At 31.7% G+C, this 23,632-nt stretch overlaps 1 protein-coding gene across 1 annotated transcript; it reads right to left on the reverse strand.

Annotated features, from left to right (window-relative positions):
• On the reverse strand, positions 1-23,161 carry LOC146317220 (M1-specific T cell receptor alpha chain-like). Its single transcript, XM_084731480.1, has 5 exons — positions 23,005-23,161; positions 3,360-3,563; positions 2,530-2,571; positions 1,641-1,748; positions 1-343 (listed from the first exon to the last, which is right to left on the reverse strand). Coding segments are annotated over exons 1-5 (498 nt in total). The 5' UTR covers positions 23,147-23,161; the 3' UTR covers positions 1-341.
• Between the last annotated feature and the right edge of the window lie 471 nt (positions 23,162-23,632).

Consider the following 23,632-nt stretch of genomic DNA (forward strand, 5'->3'; position numbering starts at 1 on the left):
TTCAGACTGTTTCTCTGTTTTTATTGTAACAACATCATACAGGAAATATCATGAAGCAGTTTGTAAAAAAGTTTTTTTTGTGTCACACTGTGAAATGTAACTGTGATATTTACATCAGCAGGACAGAAAGAGTCAGAATTCATTCATCAAAGCAACAAAACAACATATTATGTATTACAGGATGATGCCTTCATGTCTGTCGATGATATTAACAGGTGATTAGATATTTAAACATGTTAAATTTAGACAGTGATGAAAGAAGAAATGAAGCGGAGCGACGGATCGATCAGAAAGTCGTTCTGTGAATCTTGGAGTTTTTATCTGATGAAGATCTGCAGAGTTTCTGTAAGAGAAAACAAGAAAAAAAAAAGATGAATTTAATCGTCCAGAAACAGTTTTGATCTCTGTGGTTCGACTCGTGAAGACGATGAACCTCCGTCTGTACGAGATGCAAATTATACATGAAATTACAACATGAATTCTGAATGTTTCTAACTGTTTTATCAAGACGTATGGAATAAAACCAGAGACAAAAATATATCATGAAGGAAGAAAAATATTTATAAGTATGTTACACATTTTATCATGTTTAGAAACTATTTTCAGCCCCGTTAGGAAATATTTTGTATTTAAATTGTTATTTAAACACACGTCCAGCTCAACCATCGAAGACACGGATCGAGAATTTTGCTTTAAATGTTCACTGCTGCAGCTGCGAGTGATTTCTAAACAACTACGGAAAGCACAAAAGGTCAAAGCTGAAGTGAGACAGAACTCCATAAGATCAGGTAGTAACTGTGACGTTCACCTTGGTTTTCTCCTCCACATCACTTCTTTAGATGATCACGATAAACTCGACTTGTTTTTATGTCTTGCGGACGATGCTGCGTGTCTTCACGTCCTTCCTCTGTACTGAAAATCGTGTCCTTGACGAGGACCCCGTCTCCGCAAGAATATTTGTGGAGTTCTGTTAAAGATTTTTCAAATACTGAATTGAAACCACCGTCTTTCCTGAACACTGAATCAATGTTTTAGTTGTCTAAACAATAAGTGGCGCTCTGAGCTTCGTGAGTCTTCGTGAAGACGGTCGATGACGTCCCCTGATGTCCCCAAGTTAAAAACCAGTTCCCTCCTGAAAGCCTCTGTGGCAGATAAAACATGACGAATGCCTTCTAGAGCAGTTCAGTGTCCAAGAAAACAAGATCGAGCTGGTGCCCCATTGTTGATCAATCTGTTTATTATTTACTCGATCAATCGATTAATTGATCCTGGCACAAATTTGAAAAATAGGTCCAAACATGTTTGGACCTATTTTCTAACTAGTGATCAATCTGGCAAGAATTTTTCCACTAATCAATCAGTTGTTTGATTCATAAAGATGACGTCCTCAGTAACCAGAAAGAAAACAGAAAATATCCACATTTAACAAGATATAATTTTAGTTGGATATTAAATAATTTAAAAAAATCAATTAATAATCAATTAATGGTTGCAGTTGTAGAACTGACAACCCTGAATCTATCAAGACAAGCCAGTGTTGAGTTTATATCAAGAGCAAATGAAAGAAAATAGAGGCCTGTCTCTTATAAAAGCCTGGATAAGAGCTGACAGTGTTTGTGTGTTTGTGTTTTTGTACTCACACTGACTGATCCACAGCCGAAACGTCATCAGGACGTTGAAGACAATGGTCTTGAGGAGGAGGAGCCTGAGGCCTATGATGGTCATGGACACCAAGTTCACTATCGGATCTGCAGGAAACACAAAGACGAACGCAGACTTTTTAACTTGACATCTGAATTACAATCATTTAGTTTAGTTTAGTTTAGTTTAGTTTATTTTGCATGATTAAAATACATATAAAAGAAAGAAAGAATAATGAAATTCAGTGCAGGAAGAGGCAAAAAAGCCCAAAGGGCTTATTTGAAGCCTCCACCTAGTAAAATGTTCACAAAGTAATTAAGAACTCAAAACACAGAAAAATACAGAAAAGTACATAAAATAATACAAGTGATGGCAAACTACAAATGACAAAATATGTTTGATTGCAACAACAACAAAAACAGCAATTATAAAATCAATTTAAGAGCAAAAAATGTGAGTATGTGATATGTATGACAATGTTAACATGTATGATGTGTAATAATAAAAATGCTTCACAATGAATAAAACAGCATGGACAATAATCCATAAGGAAATCTTTTTACAAAACAGCAGTTGAATGTTTTTTCAGGCATCTTTTGTAACAGTTTATAGAGATTCAGGTTTTTGCCAGGTGGAAAAAATCATTCCATAGTTTAGTTCCCCTAAATCTGATTGAAAATTGACCTCTACAAGTAATGAATTTAGGAAGATAAAGAGCTGATGATTTATGAATGCAACTGTGAATTTCTTGTAATTTCTGGATCTTTTCTGTTTATTTTTCATAGATCAAGATGAATATAAAGAGAATAAAGTGACAGTACTCAGATTACTTGTGAAGAATAATGTAATGCGTTACTTTTGAACTGTTCAATCAGATTTAATACAAACCTGGTTCCAGAGTGTCGTCACATTTACCAGATTCACCCGCTTCTGAAAAACAGAACACATAACTGATGATTAGTTTTGATAGTTTTCTGTATAAAATCCATCAGAACTGAAAACTGACATCATCATGAAGAGCAGCTCCTCAAACTTTCTGCTTCATTTTACAAAACTGTTTTTTTTTTTTCTTTAATCACACTTTTCCATCGTCAGGTACAATCCTTCATTTCAGCTTCAGAAAAAATAAATACATCATAAAATTTATGTCTGAGTATCTGATTTTATTTTAAAGCTGCTACAATGAAAATGAAAACAGTCGAAATTCTCTGATTTCAGTTTGTTAACTGAATATTTTCTGGTTTCTTTCCTCGTCTGACAGGAAACTGATGATCTTTGAGTTGAGGACAAAACATTTGAGGACGTCATCTTGGACATTTTATGGATGAAAAAACAAATTGATTAGTCGTAAAATTATTGCCAGATTGATCATTACTTGAAAAAAACAGGTGGAGCTCACAGACGTATGTTTGGATCTATTGACAAGATTAATTAATTGATTAATTGAGAAAACGATTGACAGATATTTCTACTTTTGTCCACAGGGGGCTCCAAAATCAACCAGAAAAGATTTTTTACTTTTCATTCTTATTTTACGTTCTATTTATTTTTTGTCAGTTGTTTCCAGCTGAAAACAAAACAAATGTCTGTTCTGCTTTTGAGTGAATAAACATGATTCCTTCTGTATTTTTTATTTTTATTAACTGTCGGTCAGTTTTGATTTGAATCATTTTTGTCTTGAGATAAAAAAGTTTGAATCAGATGTCACTCATGCTCACCTTTACTGTCACATGTGTCTTCTTCTTCTTCTGATGATATTAAAGCCACCTGGTTGTAGAGCGAGTCCTGTGAAATCCGGATGGGTTTGGTTTCACCGAATAAAGTGTCGTTTTCGAGCACTTTGAATCGGCTGAAGCCGGCGGCCAGACACGCTTTGGTGTCACCATCTCCCACTTTGTAGAAGGACGGCTGGTACTCTTCCTCTGAAAAACACACAGACACAACTCATCAACACACAAATGTCCAATAATGTCCAATAATGTCCAATAATGTCCAATAATGTCCAATAATGTCCCGTTTTGTGTCTGCTGGAGACGAAAGAGTCGAGTCATCATGGATGTAAAGAAGAAGACGATGACGTTCACAGACACACTGTGATTCAAACACACTCAGAAACTTCCAACAATCAGCTGCTGGAAAAAAAACAAACACTTTTCATGTTCAGAAACTCGTTTCAGGAAACTTTTCACTGTTTTTAATAAAATGACACTTTTTATTTATTTATCAGTTTTATTTGTACTTTGTACTTGTTCCTGTAAAACCACAAAAAACAGAGTTCTAAACAACTTTCTTCACGTTTATTTTTTATTTTTTTCACACTTTAAGAACATTTTGAGCTTCTTAGAAATACATATCTATTTTTTTATTTTTATCCTTTTTATGTTCATACATAATCATGTGGTTTGGTTTATTCCTCTGTTTCAGTGAGGTAGTTATAAAATGTGGACTTTTGTTTCGTACAGTTTTTAAAATAAACATGTTTACTGTCCATGTTTACAACTAAAGGTTGTTCTTATAATTTATATTATTTGTAATATTTGTACGTTTCTACTCAAAGCTTTGTTTGGAAAATCTGATTTTAATACAGTTTCTAAACACGTTTTTATATATTCACATTATATTTACAGTACAGTCTAAATATAAACTGCAGTAAACTAAATCAAAAAGCTAAATACAAGTGTCTCAGTTATTAAATTATTTTATTGTCATGTTTTTTCACTGCATTAATTATTGATTTGAGATTTTCTGTAAGAAACTGCGATGCTTTTATTTACATGAATCTGTAGATTTAAACAAAACGTTCTGGTCTGAAATAAATTCTAAACTCTATGAACTTCTAGTTTTCTCTGAATCTTAATATTACAGAGTCGAAATGATTTTAGTTCATTTAATACATTTTACTCTGCTGCAGTTTGTTTTTCAGTCAGATTTAAAAAAAAACCTGTTTCAGTCAAATCATTTAAATAAATTGGAAATGATTCGATGTGTGAGAGAATTAAAACTCTACAGTCATATTTTCTTTGAATGTGTGAATGTTTGAGAGTCTTATAGGAGAAATGCAGATATTAATGTGGTACACTCTGAGTGTATATATATTAATAATTAATAAACTTACTCAACATAACGATCACTTCTGATCCGGATCCAAACTGGATTTTGTTGTCGTTGTAATTCACACAGGAGATTTTCTGATTACAAAAACGACTCATCAGTGTTTTTTCTGAGTGAAGTTTTATAAAGTTTGTGTTTCTGAAACAATAAATGAGATGAAGATTCTTCACGACTTTTAAAGTTTTTATGCAAAATAAAATTAAATGTTTAGTTCCAGCATCAAATCTGAATTTACATCAACCTGCTGACGGGTCGTGTCACATGTTGTTGTTGTTGTTGTTGTTGTTGTTGTTGTTGGACAATTTCAGATCTTTCAGTTTTTGGCAACAAGAAACAACAATTAAACAGTTTTGTTTATTTTCACCACTAAAATGTCGATGAGTTGAAAATCTTCAGCGCTGTAACGTTATAAATCTTTTTAAAAGTTGTTCTCATTATTTTCTGTCGACTTCACTTTTAGATTTTAGATTTTATCTCAAACTTATTTGTCAGAACAACCAGTTTGACTCTGGTTCCAAACACAGAAACAGAGCAGCTGCGACTCAACGCACATTTAAAAATATGAATCAGATTTTTATTGTTTTGTTTGATTTTGTTTGTACATTTAAATGTGACTTTTTTCATCCACAGTGTAAAAAAGACTAAAAAGTTTCTTATAAGTTCTTAGAAATGTCCTGTAGTCTGACAATAAACTGTTTATTAACAGTAATAAGCATCTTATAGGGCCTTATTACTATTAACTAACACTTATTAAAAGCACATTAACATATAGAGTTATGAAATATTAAAGCTATGAGTTAATTATGTTGATGAGTCAAATTTGATCACTTTGTTTTTCTAAAGGAAAGAAGCTCTGATAATCATTATGAATCATTTTCATTCTGAATTAAACGTCAGAAATGTTAGAAACTCACGTGATGAAATGAAAACTTTGATTCCAGATCCAAATATGAACTTGTAGTTGTTATTATTCACACAGTCAGTCAGCACCAATCAAAAACCTCCAGACAACAAACTGACAACGTATCTGAAGCTAACTTTGTTTCTTAATAAATTCAACAAATCTACAAATGTTCTCTGATCTGTATGAAAAAACTTTATTTATTTTTACCAGCTGCAACAAAAACTGTTGAATCTTCAGTGTCACAGTAAAACAGTCATGTGACCAAATACTTTAATAAAACCTGCTTTGTCTTTAAACTTATTTAACAGACAAATTAATCAATTATTATGACTTAACTTGGGTTAAATTTGAAGAAATTGTTAATATGATTTTTCACATGTTGAATTTTCTGCAGGCAGACGCTGGTTTTCAGAAACTAAACCGTAAAGATATAATTTTTCTTTTTTTTCTTTATGACACGTGTTTGTACGATTAAACAGATTCCAGCTGTGAAGATGATTTTAAATCCATCAGAATTCACAGAGTCAGCGGCCGCAGCACGAAAACAAGACGCTCAGAGAATCAGGGATGGAAATTATTGACAGGGTTAATATACGTTTGTTTTAGTGTAAATGAAGGAGAGACGAGTTCAAATGATCATGAAATAAAAACTGAGCTCTTATTGTTTGTTCGACACAGAGATTTCAGAGAAATGATATTTTATAAACTGACTGAATGTGGAAGCTGTGAAATGTAAAATAACGCAGGAAAAACAAAAATATCACCTCGATGCATCAGTGTGTGTGTGTGTGTGTGTGTGTGTGTGTGTGTGTGTGGTGTAAAGTTTATAAGTTTACAAAGTATTGAAGTAAAAATCACCAGTCAAAGAATCAAAGAATCATTCTAATATTTAAATAATATTTCCTGTCAGTGTCAGTACTTACTGTCCTGAACGTTTAGTTTGATCCCGTCTCCAAAAGTTAACTTCTGTCCAACATTCACACACACATCCAGTCCACGACAAAAACCATCACACACACACACACACACACTCTCAGTCCTCACAGCTTCAGTATTTACTTGAACATAATACTTCAGTTGATTATTTGCACAAAATGAAATTAATGTGCAAAAAGAGTTTTATTGAAGTTATAAATCACAGCCTGATGGAAAACATCAGCCTTTATTTATTTATTTTCTTCTTCTAGTTTTTCCATATATGTTATATTTTATATGTATATATACACAGATATTGCTGCTACTTCAGTTGCGTCTTTTAAAAAGTCGACCTGAAGTGTTTTGGAGTGAAAACAACAGATTTATGTTTGAATATGATTCAAACATGTTTGTGTGATTTACTTTGATGTATTTTCTCGTGTCAGTCCAGACGTGCAAACATTCAGACAGGAACTGAAACCGATAAGAAACTTTAAAAAAAAAAAAAAAAACGGTCAATAAAAACTACAAACTGAAACCTGAACTTCAGAGTTAAGTTGGGACATAAACATTAAAATATATTTAAATCAAGAAACCAGACAGCAGACGAACGTGAAACAACAAAAAGACAAAGTTTGACTTTTACTAGAATCTTTTTGGAAACTTTTTCTACTCACGCGTCTGAACTCTGAGCTGAATTCCTGAAGCAAAGATGATTTTCACGTTGTTATTATTCACACTGTGTGTTAGAGCTCGACAATAACCTGCTGATTACAGCCTGCAGCAGGAGCTTCGTTAACATCTTATAAGATGGTTATTAACATGAATATGTGTTATTAAGCTCATATAAGTTAAACATACCCAATAAATATGCTTATTGTGAGACTTTAAAATGTTTGTAAGCACTCAGGAAACATAACTGTTCACAGAATATTAAAATAAAAAGTTATATTTAACAGTTAACAAATGCTTAATAAAGGATTAATTAACCTTCATAAGAACAGATCTGATTTCCCCCCAAACATGTTAATCAGTGCATAATAAAGTATGTAGAAATCTTTTTAAGAAACAACAAAAACTTAGTAAAAGTTTAGAAGAGGGAAGTTTGTTAAACTTTATGATGCTGTTATAAACAGTTATAAGAAAATCATAAGGCTTTTATTAACATGCTTCAGCATTCTTTAAACTGTTAACAAGTGCTTATAAAGGTCTTATACTAATGCAATAAAGAGTTTATTATGCTATTATTAATCTTATATCATCTTAGTAACACATCAGTGTTAAGAAGAACCTTATGAGGGCTTATTACAAGCATCTTAATATAAAGTGATACCCTATAGAGAATAATATTTCTGACTCAGTGGTGTTTTTTATTCTGCAGAGCAGTAAACTGATTTTACTGTAATAAAAGCATCAGTGTCACAGTAGAATTATTGGTGTTATGAACTATGAACTGACTCAGGAAGCTTCATTTTCCTGATTCTGTTCTGTGACAAAGAAATGATCATTAATGTGTTTTGAAGCTGCTTTATTTTGGGGTATTTTCTCTCTTTAAATATATATTTGTTTAAGTTGTTTTGTATGTTGTGAAGCTGCATCTTTATCAAATAAATCATCAGCAGGACGAGTTGGTTCAATAAAATCTGCATCATAAAACAACATTATAATTAGAAACAAACACGGAGAAACGTCATAAAACCTGACTGTTTCTTTAAGAACCTGTGAAACTGGACTCACTGGTTTGAATGGAGACGTGAGTTCCTGCTCCGAACAGGATCTTCTGGACTCCAGTCTGAGTCACACATCACACACAACTTTAACAAGAACTGGAACCTGATTGGCTGCTGCTGCTGAGGCTCTCTGTGTTGTTTATTTCATTTTGATGCTGATAATTAATTGTTCTGATTTATATTCCAGATGTCTGCGTGTTCATATACAGGCTGGTTATTTACAGCTCTGATCAATCATTTTTAATTTATGAGATTTAACTGAACAGAGAGATTGAAACTGGATCAAACTGGAACGCTTCAAATGTTGATTTCTTTTTGGACATTACAGACTTTTATGATTCATAATACTCCAATATTATGATTTCATGATTTCATGATACTCCAATAATAAATCTTTAGTGAAATGTAACTAAATATATTTACTTAAATACTTCAGTACAATTTCAATGTATTTTTCCACGTTGTGCTTCTTCATATTTCTACTCAGATACATTTTGTACTTTTATCTACATTACATGAATTTAAGTTACTTTAAAGATTGAGATTATTTATACAAAATATAAATCAAATGATAAATAAAGGTATCATTGGTTCAATAACTATAATTATCTCCATCTTTACCAGCTGCAACATTAAAGTGATGAAAATATGAATAAGTCAATAATTAGAATAACTTTGAAATGGTCCATTTTTCATCATCAATACTTTTACAGCATGTTGATGTTGACACTTGTGTATTTTTACTTCAGTAGGATTTGTGTGAATATTGAAAGTAATGTGAATATTTCTGTAATAAATAAGGAATATTATTCACAGACGTATTTATTTGGTTTGTAGTTTTTAAATCAAGTTCTCACTCATTGATTCAGTCACTTTCTGTTAAATAAAGATAAAATCTTACGGTTTTGTATTTTCAGCTCAGTTCCTCGTCCAAAGATGAGCCTCTGAGTCGCGTCGTTCACACACTGAGACGCTTCACAACATGAAGTCACCGAGTCCAACGACTCAATGTTTGATTTTATAAAACACTCAGAAACTTTAACAGTAATTCATATCCTCATCTTTGTTTTAGGTTTTTATGTGAATATTTTTCTTTTGGTTCTCCTCAGATATTTAAAGTCAGAGTTGTTTGAATCACGCAGTAAGAAAAGTTTTCTCGTTGTATTTAAGACAAAACACAATATTGTTCTCATAAGACTAAAAAGAATAGAAATCAGTTTAAAGGTGAAATACGTATAAACATGTCTGGAAACATTAAGTTTTTGATGATTTATCAAAGTTTTCAGTTTGTCTTGAAGAACCCAAACTGTTGTTTTCAATAAATTATTTCTTTTCTGTTCGCTACTAAACTCAGTGTAAAGATGCTTTTACTGGATTTTCATTTAGTTTGTGATAATTACATTAAAGTTAGTTTGACTTTACAGGTTTTCCTATTTTTCCTTTGTCTTATTTAATGAGTGTTCAAATATGAAAATTACTACTGGAACCAACAGACAGAGTTAAAGACAATAAAGTTTGTTAATAAAGATTCTTACTGGATTGTATGAAGAGTTTGGTTCCTTTTCCAAAGATGAGTTTACGTCCAGCATCATTCACACTGTTCATCTTATCAGATCAAAAACATCTCAACTCATAAACTCTCAAAGTTTTTACTCTTTAGAATAAAAAAACAATAATCTCATAGAAATAATGTTGTTAACGTGGCAACGCAGATGATGAATACTAACTGGACTCATACATTTTAAACTGGTTCTGTGGATCAACTTACTGAGTCTGAATCTAAGAACAAATATTAATGTTCACAGAAAACACTTTACAACATGTGACTTCAAACTGTCATAACCTTCACATATGAGTTAAAAATGACATTCAATAGATCGTTCAGTGATAAAGAGACTTACTGGTGTGAACCGTCAGCTCTGTGCCAAAACCAAAAATCAGTTTGTTGGTTCCATAATTCACACAGTGTCACACTTCAGTCTAAATACACCACGAAACACAATCTACTCTTTTATAACTTTAAAAATATTTTTAAACTTTCTAAAGAAACAGCGAGGAGACATTCAGAAATGAAAACTGAGTTATTAATGATCCCCTAAATGTTTAATATCCTCAGTTAGAAAAGTTAAAATCCTGAATGACTGAGTGTAATTAGGGTGAATTTAATCACCTGTAGTTTAATAAGATGAAATGTATGATGGAGTTTTACTGTTTTAACTAATGTATTAAAAGACTCTTTCAAACATATAAAGGGCCTCATTACCTACAGAGATATTTACAGATATTATTTTTAAAAAACTCACGGAAACAATCAGATAAATCAGATGAGAAGAAAATAAAACAGTAATCAGTCCAGGTTAAAAAGTCTCAGAATAAAAGTTTTCACTGTTTGCTGACGATGTCGTTTTATACATCAGAACCTGAGTGAATGAAAACTGTGTGCTGATCATCCAGGAAATGAAACAAGGACGAAAAAGGAATTACTGTATTTAAATATAAGTAATTAATAATCAATATCAACAATCAATCATTTTGATATAAAGTATTGTTGTTGGTTTTCAGGTTTGAGTTGTTATCTGATCATATTACATTTTATTTTAGCTGTATATGAATTTATGTTTCAGATTTGTTCACATTAACTTTCTTTCTTTTCTCTTTTTTTACCTGATTATTGGATTAAAAAAAATCTACTCAGTCTTTGAATCTGTTTTACTTCACTGAACATTTATCTTTAACATGTTTTACTTCACTGAACGTTTATCTTTAACATGTTTTACTTCACTGAACGTTTATCTTTAACATGTTTTACTCACCATCCTGGACGATGAGTTTAATTCCTGATCCAAACTGGAGTTTTTCATAACCACTTGTAGTCACACAGTTCAGGAACTCTGATCAATAACTCAGATGCTCCAACACAAGATTTCACAACAGCAAAGATTTTTTTTCTTTTTTCTTTTTTTAACTCATGTATTGATGAAAACTTTGGCACCACCAAAGTCAATTATATTTGCTCTGTAAACAGATTATATTTTTCACTGTTGCCACAAAACATTCAGGTAACTTGAAGATTTATTCCTGCATGACGACATCGTGTTCTCACAAGATTTGAAATAAATGAAAAATAATGAAAAATATCTTTGTGTGGATAAACAAGTGTTCAATAAATATAAACAAAGAGTTTTGACTCACTGTCATAAACGATGAGTTCAATTCCAGACCCAAACTGGAGTTTCTGAGCACCAGTTCCAATCACACAGTTCAGAAACGCTGATCAATAACTTCACTAACTCTAAACATTTGACAGAGATCTTTTTCTTTTTTAAACAAGCTTTAAACATTTTTAGTTTTGTGTAGTATTGATTATCCTATAAGAAGAATTCTAGAAAAAAAAACTAATTCATTAACTAATTAATTATCATGTAGTCAAAAAAATGACTGGAAAATTAGAGAAATTAGACAAGGATTTTTTTTTTAATACAAAGGCTGCAGTCAGTTTTGTTTTAACTGTCATATATGTTTTAATTAATTTGATTTTTAATTGTTTTGTCCATTTAGTGTCAAAACTTGTGGGAAATATCGAGCAGGTTGACAGAGGTGGAGAGAATGAGTTAACATTTCTTATTTAGTTTGATAAACAGAAAAAAGTCAGTTTTCAGTGATAATAATAATTATTATTATTATTATTATTATTATTATTATTATTATCAATTCATTTCTTGTTAGTCAAGTAAATTCATGTGTTTATAGTTTGTGTAGTGCAGCTGTTTTTGACTGACAGAGTTATGAAATCATATCATTTTAACCTTCAGTAAAAAGTTATTTAGTGACTCGTCTCTGATCCAGTCACTTATTTAATGAAAATAAACATAAAATCTTACTGTTTTCTATTTTCAGCTCAGTTCCTCGTCCAAACTTCAACCTTCCAGTGCCGTCATTCACACAGCGACACGCGTCACAACACAAACTCACGGAGCCCAAACATACATGGAGTTATGGGTCATATTCAAAAAAGAAATAATTAAAAGAAATATTTTAAGAAATGTTTCAGTGTTGAATCAGTTCTGTGTGTTGAAATGTTGATTTGTTGGTTAAGTTTAAAAGTCAAAGGTGAAATGTTTGTAGATTTTTGTTTCTTTTGTTCAAATGACAAAATTTAAAATGTATTTTTATTAATTAAATTTTCCAAATTAAATTAAACAGTAGCTCGTAGAAAAAGTTTCCTCCACATTAAGAAACCTTGTTGTCATGAGGTTTAAGAGAATAAATTAAAGGAAAAGCTGAAATGTGAACTCTTCATGATTCTGTTGTGATAAAATCAGTTTTTACTCACCGTCCTGGACGATCAGTTTAATTCCAGATCCAAACTGGAGTTTGTTGTAACTGTTTGAAGTCACACAGTTTAAAACTGCTGAGCAAAAACTCTGTTTGTTCAAATACTTTAAAACTACATGTTTTCTATATTTAATATACAGTTAGTGTTTAACTTGTGTGTTGTGTTTATTGATTGATGTGTCACATTATAATAACATTAAATCTGCTCAGGTTATTGTCAGATGCTTTTAGATAAAGGTGATCATTTATGAAGACAAATCAGATCATAAACAAATAAATAATTTCACAGCCTGCAGTTGTGCATCACTTTTTGTTTGCACATGCAAAAATAATCATGCTTTGTGGCTGTAGAAATATTCTGTTCACATGTAAAAAAAAAAAGTTTTATCACTGGTTTAATTTGTATGTGTCTACAAAGGTTTTATAGTTGTACAAGTGTTTTGTGTATTTGTAATTAAAGTTTGTGCAGAAATATTTGAAACAGTGAGGTTACACAAAGTCTGAGACACGGACACTCAGATTTCCAATCTTTTTATGTGACCCTGAAGTTAAAAGCTACGAGGAACGATTTACGTCTGTCTGTGATTGGCTGTACATAATAACAACTGCAGGACGTTTTAAAGCTCAGACTCTTTAGGATTTATCTCAGTAATAATTTTCTTGTTTTGGCCGACATGACAGTATTTAATCAATCAATCGATCAATCAGATCTGCTGTAAATTCACTCAGTTTGTAAATGAAGTAAATTAATTTTTTATCAGAAATCGACTGAATTGTGACTGAGTTAATGAAAACTATCAATAAGATGAAAATGACTTTGTTGATCGTGTTTCTGCTACGAAATCGAGGTGAAGTTGATAAAAAGATTTGACTCACTGGTCTGAATGATTAATTTGGTTCCTGGTCCAAAGTTGAGTTTTCTGCCTCCAGAGTCGGTCACACTGAGATTCACAACAAACCAAAAACTCTGCCTCTGATTTTTGTTTGTAGTTTGAAAGTTATCAACGATCAAAGTGTGTTATTTTATGAAAAGTGTTTTTTTATATGTGGATGTTTTTTCACTGATGTGAAATGTTCTGAAACACGAACTTTGAATTTTCACAGATAAATTTGTCATAAAGAAACGACGACACTTTGAAACAAAACAGTGACAGTCGCAGAGATAAATGATAAAACTCGATCATCATAAATCATAAAAAGTCATTTTCTTACTGGTTTGTACAAACAGAGTCGTTCCGCTGCCAAAGAGAAATTTTCCACCACTGAGATTCACACAGTGAAGAAGAGGATGAAGAAAAGCTGAACTCTGAACTCGCTGCTGGTTTTAAGATTAAAACTGATCCAAACTTGTATTTTCTGCTGATAAAGACAAACTTTTAGAGGCGTCACCTGATATAAAGAATGGAAAATATAATAATGAAGAATATTTTGGTGATTTTTTTTCAACACAGTCTTTAAATTAACCTCAGATTTATATTATTTTCTCCTTTCACATGCGGCCAAACCCACTACAGTTTCTTCTAAATATTACAAGACTACAAGATAATTGAGATAAATGACCCACCAATCAGTGGCTTGATTTTGGACATTTATGGGATAAATTAGCATTTAGCATTAGCAGTTTCTGTTCAGGATGTACAGAGTCAGAAAACTTCTCAAAGATATCTGACTAAGAGTTCAAGTCGCTGCAGAATCCATGAATTAACCTTCAAACTTTAACTGAAGATATGAATAAAACAAACTTACTGGATTCGACCGTCAGTTTGGTTCCAGAACCAAAGAAGATTTTATAAAGTCCAGATCCAGTCACACAATGACAGCAGGAACTACACAAACACTGAACCTCTGCTGCACATGACTCTTAAAAATGTCACATTTAAAACTCTTACATGGTTTTTTTACTAAAAAGACTTCATTGTTTAAACAAATCTGTTTTTATAATAACAAATCATACTGTTATCATCAGAAAAGAGAATTTCTCTAAATGTGACGAGGACTGAAAAATGTTGAAATACGTTTTTCTGCTTTCAGTTTTTTCCTCCAATTAAACCTGAAAAAGATTCAGGATTAATCCTCACGGCCTTCAACAGTTCATTTATTTCTTTTTCTGAAAAGTTTTTTTTTTTTTCCTGATTGTTGTCAAAAAATCAGTTCCAGTTCATTTCTGCCTGAAACAAAATCAGTTATTAAAAAACAGACAAACTGTGACAAAGTGAGTCACATCGTCTGCAAACAGAACAACAGAAGTTAAATTCAAGTTGTTTTTCCGTTTCAGTCGACTTCTTCTCGTCTGTTTGTTGTTTAGTGTTCCAGTGTCTAATCTGAACAAAACCGTAAGATTATCAATAATAATAATGATCTATACTGTTTTATCAGTTACCGTTCAAACTTTTCAGTGAGTGAAATGTTAAAGATTAGTTTTTTTCTTACTTGTTTCTACAGACAGAGTGACTCCAGAGCTGAAGAGCAGCTTCACTCCATCATTCACACACCAGAAACACACTCAACAAAAACACACACCACCGTTTTAAGATCAGTTAACAAACCGCATGAATAAATAAAGACTGGAATTAAATGAAATATTACAGAGATAAAACATGGCAGAGATTTTAGTTACTAATGTGAGATTCAACTGTTTAGTAAAGAAAAAAATAAAAGTCTAAATAATCTGATATATGAAAGATTATTATGTTACTGACTTGCTTCAGTCAACAGTCAGTTCAGTGTCACGACTGAAGAGTTTGTAAAACTTAAAATCAATCACAAACTCAAATACATAAAGTACATAAAGTACTGAGGTCCACTGACACGACAGAATACTGTGTTTTCAGTATAAAGTTAAGTGAATTATTTAAAATAAGAACAAGAAGATTAAAACCTAAAAACATCTTTTATTTTATTTGACTGATTCAGCTTCAGTCGAGCTGCTGGATTCACATTAATAATTGCTCACCTTTATTTTATTTTTCTGTGTACAAACCACTGTTTTAAATTATGTTTAAAATAATATTATATATTGATGAGTGTGACTCAGTTTCTATTTATTTAGCAGTTAATATTTGGAGGTCATAAATAATCTGGGTGAGATTAGAGACTGCAGGTGGATTTAGTTAGATTTTACAGTAAAGGTGAATTTGATTCTTTTATCGTGTATTTGATGTATTTTCAGCAGCATGGAAGCAGCTCTGAATGAATTTTACTGAACTGATGGAATATTTTACCTGTATTATTTATCTCAGTTATTAACCTGTTGTGATGCGTTTACTGATCATCTGATAAAAAACTAAGTTGTTGAACAAGTTTTTCCAAATATTCCAGGTATTTGATGTAGTTTTAATGTTTGAGCAGGTTGACATGAATCATTTTTCTCTAAGATTCAACGTTTTCTCAGTTTTTTTTCTCACCACTGTAACAAAAACTAATAAACATTTATTTTAAATCAATTACAGTATATTAATAAATAATCAGTACTTACTGGCCTCGACATTCAGCCTGATTCCTTCACCAAAAATAAATTTACAGTTTGACGTCACACAGAGTTTCTGTCTTTAACAATAACTGTCGTAGAAAAGTTTCTCACTACAATGAATTTAATCACATCGTCTGCAAACAGTTTAACAGTTTAACTGATTCTACTCTTAACTCTAAGTTTGATGGTTTCTATTAATAAAATATCTTTAAAATGTGTTTGAGTCATAACTCTGATTTCACAGCAGTTATGACAGAGTTTATAGCAGAGTTTATAACAGAGTTTATAACAGAGTTTATAGCAGGAGTTTTCATTTTCAATCTAAACTGTTGATCAAAACTGTATAAGAATGTGTTTTTCTGTGAAGAATACTTTTAGAAGTTAAAGAAATATCATTTGTTATATTGTCAGATCAAAGTGTAATTTGCTTATTGAATATTTAAATTTTACTCACGGCTCTCTACGGTCAGTTTGGTTCCTTTTCCAAAGAAAAGTTTCCAGTTTGATCCTGATCCAGTCACACAGCTGATCTGATCTGATCAATAACTACAAACTGTTTCCTCACCAAGCTTCAAAAACACAAACCGTCTTAAAGTTTGTGATTAAAATAAAAATGAATATTTATGAAAGAACATATTGTAAAGTTTAAACAGTGACTATGACATCACATCATCTGTAAACATCTGTATGTGACGACTGGCTTGAATTCTGATTCTCTGTTGAATTTTGGACTCAACATGTTCGGGATATTTTAATTAATATTTGTGTTTTAAACACTTTTTTCAACAATAAAAACCCCGACTGTTTCCTCATCAACATTCTCTGTTTAAAAACTGCTGGATAAAATAACTGATCAAATTAATTGGCAGGATTTCTGTAAATAATTGACTGATATCTGATATCAACTCTGTGCAGAAGATTTGATACTTGTGATGCAAAAATCAATGATACCAGCAGTGAAAAGAGATTTAACTCCATTATTTGTTAGAAATGAATAAAGAAACTTACGTGATTCAACTTTGAGTTTTGTGCCAGAACCAAAGATGAGTTTTGAACTTGAGAAATCAGTCACACAATAGAAAACACAACTTCATAAACCCTCAGTGAGACAAACTCATGAAGACGCTCTGATTATATTTGAACTGATAAAAATAATTCTTCAGAGGTTTAACATGAACTGAGTTCAAGATTCACAGCAGAAAGTTCAGTACGACTGATCTAATAATATTTTAGACGCAGAAGTTTTTAAAGATTTGTTTTTGTCAAACGTTAAAAGTTAATCTGGTGTTTTTTTGTTTGTGTTTGAGCTGAAAAATCCTTAAAGTCACATCGATCCAGCATCATTTCTTCAGAATGAATAAAATAACTTACTTGATTGAACGGTCAGTTTTGTTTCAGAGCCAAAGATGAGTTTGTTATTTGAAAAAGAAGTCACACAATAAAAAAGCCAACAACAGGAAGCCTGAGCTCACAGACCTTTTCTATCTACCATCCAGACAAATATAGACCTGCTGTACATCAATAATATTAGAAAACCTGAAGTTAAGCTTCATATGTTCTTTTTTTTTTAATTTTGCAGAAACTGTTGAAGGACGTTTCTCTTCTTTTTCTCTGGAAACAGAACATCATGTATGTTATTGTTTGATATTTATATTTATATTTAAAGCTCAGTGAAAAACAAATATGAACCTGAATTTCTTAATAAAACATTATGAAGCCAGTTTCTTTTGGAAAAAATAATTTGCACCAACCATCAGTGTAAAACCCTACAAGATGTGCAGGTGAGTAGTGGAACCATAAAACTCTAAACATACTGGAACTGGAAATCTAATTATTTGAATTATATATTTTGATTTGTTCTCTTTTGTTTTATTTCTGTTTTCTTTTGTTGTGTGTTGTGTACGTGTGTGAATTTAGCGATAACAGATCAAACATAATTGATTATTAATTCAGACAATAAAATCTCACCTGATCCAACGATGAGTTTGGTTCCAGAAGCAAAGATGAGCTTCGTGTTTGAATTTCCAGTCACACAGTAGGAGATGAAACTATAAAAACTCTGAGATTGATGAGATGCAGGATTTTTTTTTTATTTATATGTGTTATATTTTTACTGTGGTCAGAAATTAAATGATGACTGGAGTTTAACAGAAGTTTAAAACTCGTCTTTAATGTTTATAGAGTGTTTTTTTTTATTTTTAATGTGAGACGCTGATGTGAAAATGTTCAGAGATTTGAATTAGATCAAAAATTATTTCAACTTACTTGACTGAACAATCAGCTGTGTGCCAGAAGCAAAGGTGAGTTTTGAGTTTCCATAATCAGTCACACAATGATAAACACGACTTCACAAACTCACGGATCAATAACACAAACTGTTTCCTCATGACATCACGACAGTTTCATTTAAACTGTGACGAGAAAATCATTTAGTCTGATGAAGTAAAAGAGAACAGCTTCATGTGACTAAAGAAACTGACGAGCTGCTATAAATGTGTGCAAATTAATCAAATCTAATGATTAGATATTAGTTTAAACATTATTCCTCATGAATAAATAAATAAATAAAGTAACTCACTCAATTCAAGCGTCAGTTTTGTACCAGAACCAAAGAAGATCTTGTTCCCGAAACCGTTCACACAGTCAGAAATCCACTGACAGAAACACGACGGTCAGTTCTGTCTAAGATCTGAAGAGTTTCTGAGGCGTCAAACAAAAACGGACCAACAAACCTTCAAAAATACATCATGTCATATATAATATATCACATATATGATATATATATATGTTTTTCATTTATAAAGTCAGCTGTGGGTCTGAGAAAAGACACGACTTCTCCTTTTACATTTACTGTTAATGTTTCAGAGTAAAAAAAGAAAGTTTAAACTAATAATATTGAACAGTAGTTGTTAATATTTGTTTCTTGTTGTAATGAAGTTATTTAGATTAACTTTTAATTTTCTACATGATGAGAACAAACTGATATCAGCCTGTAAAAGGTGAAAGAAGATGATTTATCCTGTGGATCCTCTGGATATGATTAATAATTAAACTTACTGTCGTCTACGATCAGTTTGATTCCTTCTCCAAAAATCATTTTCCAGTTTCCTGATCCAGTCACACACAGTTTTTACTCTCAACAAAAACTGCAGCATAATGAAAATAAAATATTTCATCACATCGTCTGCAAACAGCTGCACTTTTACTGATTTATGTTAAACATATTCATTAATCATTATTCAAATATTCTGAATTCTTTTGGGTTTATGTTGAATTTCTGTGTGTTTGTTGTCAGTGTTTCTATCATGAAGGATGGTTTTGTGATTAATAACAGATCTGTCAGTCACTCAGATTATTAATACTCACTGTTTTCTACTGTTAGTTTGGTTCCTTCTCCAAAAAAGAGTTTATAGTTTCCTCCTCCTGAAGTCACACAGTGGATCTGATGTGAACAAATACTGTAGGGACGGATTCACTGTCAAACTGCTTCAATTCACTTTAATCAACTCACTAGAAATAATAAAAATAAAACTAACTGTTGTCTTAAAGCTGAAAATCAGATTAAATCCTTACATGACTTCATGTCTTTGATAGTTATTTTGTATCATCTGTTGAGGATGACAGATGTAAATAAAGTTCTTCAATCTTTGGATCCATGTGTTTGAACAGAAACGAATGACTGACAGCTAAATAAATGTCACACACGACTGAAGGGACTTTTTGTTGGACTTTGTCAAACCGTCCAGTTTTAGTTGGACGTCAGTGAAACTCAACATTTAAACCATGAAGAAGAGATCAAATATTTACTTACTGGAGCCAACAGTCACTTTAATTCCAGATCCAAAGACGAGTTTAGACGCTCCAGAATCCGTCCCACAACATCGACCACTGCACTTTAATGGGTTTTATTATCTGAGAATCTTTGAGTCTAAGTAGGTTTAAAGGATTTAATTCACTCAATAATACGACTGATAAAAAGTACAAATCAAAACTTTGCTGTAAACTTTTAAAATAAACTTTACCGTCTTTGTTGAGACGTTAAATTTAGTTTTCATGATGATTTAAATGGTTTTACTTTGTTTCATGTTTTATTTGTTTATTTTGTTAAAACAAACAGAATTTAACTCATTTTTATCTTTTAAATGTGTGAATTATTAATACTCACTGTTTTCTACTGTTAGTTTGGTTCCTTCTCCAAAAACGAGTTTATAGTTTCCTCCTGAAGTCACACAGTGGATCTGATGTGAACAAATACTGCAGGGACGGATTCACTATGAAGCTAAAAACAATATCCACATAAAAGTCATGCTTTTTAAGAAATGAGAAAATCTCTGTGACTCTTTTCTTTTTTATATTTTCATTAAAAGTTTTTAAAAGAGTTCAAGGTGCTGAAAATTAAACATTAAAGTTTGATATATTTGAAAATAAAAATCATCAAATCTGTGGAGGTTTTCTCTGACGTGGTTTATCTTTGTTTTATTTTAGCTTCCTGTGACTAAATCTGCAGATTAAAGCTGAGATGGTTTTTATAAAATCTACTTACTGAAGCTGACTGTAAGTTTGGTTCCAGATCCAAAGATGAGTTTAGAAACTCCAGAACCAGACGCACTCTGACAGATCCAGCTTCAGAAACCCACACATGGACCAGAGAACTTTGATTTCATCTCTCATCAATATAAATAAGAGACTTTCAATAAACTCATGGTTCTGACACACAGCTGACATGTTTTATTTATGTTTTATTTAAAATTTGACATCTGATCTTTTTTTCTCCCAAAATAAAAGACTGAAACACAACAGCTTCTATTTGAAACGGTCAGTTTTTCTCTCTGAATGTCTTCACATACAAAGTTTACATGATGTTTATGTTTGTTTTATTTTTATTGTTGTTTATTGATTTCTCATTTTCCCCTCTGACATGAATTTCGAGGTTAAAGTGATCAGTATATTCAGTTATTGAATCTTTCTGTTAACTTGTGTAAAACTGTGTATTTTGTTGTATTTTTCACGTCTTGTGAAGATTTTAGTTTGTTTTCCGACATGAAACCAGGAGCTCAGAATGAAATCTGTCCAGTCAAACTTTGTGTTGACTGACTTCTGTCAGAAGAAGAATTTGTCCTTTAAAACAACATTTTAGACTCTTATTGTTAAAAATGTTGACGTGCTGAGATCTGTACGTTCAGTTTGAAGTCTTCATCAGAGCTGACGTACAATAATAATGAAATTATCTGGATACTCACTGGACTCTACAGTTAATCGAACTCCTTCTCCAAAAACTGTTTTCCAGCCTGTTGAACCAGCAGCAGTCACACACTGTTTCTGATCACAACAAGAACTGTGATGTGTTCAAGTACATCATCTGCAAAGAATTATATCTGTATTTTAGACATAATGAACTGTTTGATGGGTTTTTTTTAGGAGCTGCTGGATCAGAGGTTCAAACTGAACTAAATATAAAGACTGTGATCATCATGTGATCATATTTTAGTTGTAGTTGTGTTTCAATGATTCACTTCAGATCAGAGGATCAGTCGATAATTATATATTATCGTCTAAATCTATCATTCATTATGTGATTTATTAATACTCACTGTTTTCTACTGTTAGTTTGGTTCCTTCTCCAAAAACGAGTTTCAGGTTTCCTCCTGAAGTCACACAGTGGATCTGATCTGAACAAATACTGATTCCACTCCGCTCAACCAGATACTAACAACGAATACAGTAAAATTAATATTTCTCACTTTAAAAGTTAATTAATAAAACTAATCAAAGTAAAAAAAGAAGCTGCGGAACGTGAAGGTTTGTACAATAATATTCATATAAACACATCTTGATATTTTAAAATGTGTTTTACTTTGTGAAGAAACAGTCTGTGTGTAGTATTTGTTTGCAGTATTTGTACTTTAGATACTCACTGATCTCAACAGTCAGTTTGATTCCACTTCCAAAAAAGATTTTGGTGTTTGCAGACGTGGACACACAGAGACTCAGAGCTGAACAAAAACTGTTTCCTCACCAGAAAAGACGAGTACAGATTGAATGTTTAGTTCAGAAATATGTCTGAGAACATTTATAACAAAGGACGTTTTTAAAGATTAAATAAAACATATGTGTTGTTTTTATTTTACTAAAATACTACACACATTATTGAGCTTCTATTTTAGGAGCCATCAGATAAATTATTAATTAGAGCAAATATCAGCTGATAAACTTTTGTCTCAAGAATCAGATGGTAAAAAAAATCCCATCAAAAATAAACGGAGTCATTTCTAAAGTAAAACGTTCATTAAAATCAAACAGTTATGATTTATCATCAGACTAAATGTTTAACATTTAATACACGCAGACATAATAATGTTTCATATATAAAATACAGCAGAGAAACTTGAAGAAGTTTTACTCACTGGATTCAACAGTCAGCTGTGTTCCTTCACCAAAAACTATTTTTCTGTTTCCTGTTCCAGACTCACAGTGTTTCTGCTCTCAGCAAGAACTACACACTTCATAATAAAAAATATAATAAAAAGAAAATCACATCATCTAAATTAGATTCATGCTTTTTCCCTCTGGATTTTCTTTCTTTTTTTTTTTTAAAAAAAAGGTAAAACATAATTTTTCTGTTTCATGTAGGATTTTCCATTTCTTAAATTATTTTACTGAATTATTTTAACATATTTTGAGATTTTAATGTCAGAATCTCTGTGAGAATTTAAGATCAATTAAAATTGAATGTTGAAATAAATCATCCTTCCTGACAGGTGGTTCAGTGTTTGAAGGTCATTTTAAATATCTCTCAATAATAACTTCATACTGAAATATCAGATCATTAAATGTAAAGGTTGTGTTTATTTCTGGGCAGTAAATCAGGTTCAGTTCAGATTAATATTCATCTTACTCACGGTTCTCTACTGTCACTTTGGTTCCTTCTGCAAAAATCAGTTTGTAGTTTCCAGAAACAGTCACACAGTGGATCTGATCTGAACAACAACAACTACACAACCTGCTTCTTCCTGAACACAGATCACACAAAACAACAATCATCCCATGATTTTCAGAATTAATCTCTGTATTAATTTATTAACTTATGTTTCATGTTTGAGTTATTTTTCTTTACAGCCTGCAGTTAGGAGGGAATTTAAATGAAGATTATTAGTTTTAAGAAACCATATTTTTACCAAACAGAAATGATGTTATATCATTTAAATAAATCGGTCAGCTGATGAGATTAAAATCAGAAGTTCACTGTTTTAAAGGTTTGACATCATGTGATTTTTGTTCATGAGTGAAAACAAAAACCCGATTCTGACGTCTGAAGAGTCAGACTCAGAGCACCTCTGATGTTTGACCTCTGACCTCTGATGTTTGACCTCTGACCTCTGATGTTTGACCTCTGACCTCTGTGTGGATTAAACTGCAGTTTTACTGTTTCATAACTAGAATTAACTCACAAATAAACTCTGTTTTTCATTAATTAACGACTGAACTAATAACTGAAACACTTTAAAAAGTCAATAAATGTTTGATAGT

This window comes from Lutjanus erythropterus, chromosome 12, assembly GCF_056507025.1.
Source record: "Lutjanus erythropterus isolate fLutEry1 chromosome 12, fLutEry1.hap2, whole genome shotgun sequence".
NCBI classification, from domain to species: Eukaryota; Metazoa; Chordata; class Actinopteri; order Lutjaniformes; family Lutjanidae; genus Lutjanus; species Lutjanus erythropterus.

Coding starts and splice junctions, on each gene's coding strand:
- LOC146317220 (XM_084731480.1), bottom strand. CDS start 23,146: ATGATTGTTGTTTTGTGTGATCTGTGTTCAGGAAGAAGCAGGTTGTGT. Junction 3,564..23,004: donor CAAAGTGACAGTAGAGAACC/GTGAGTAAGATG, acceptor TGTGTTTTTCAG/AGGAAGAGTACCAGCCGTCC. Junction 1,749..2,529: donor TGACGACACTCTGGAACCAG/GTTTGTATTAAA, acceptor TGTTTCCTGCAG/ATCCGATAGTGAACTTGGTG.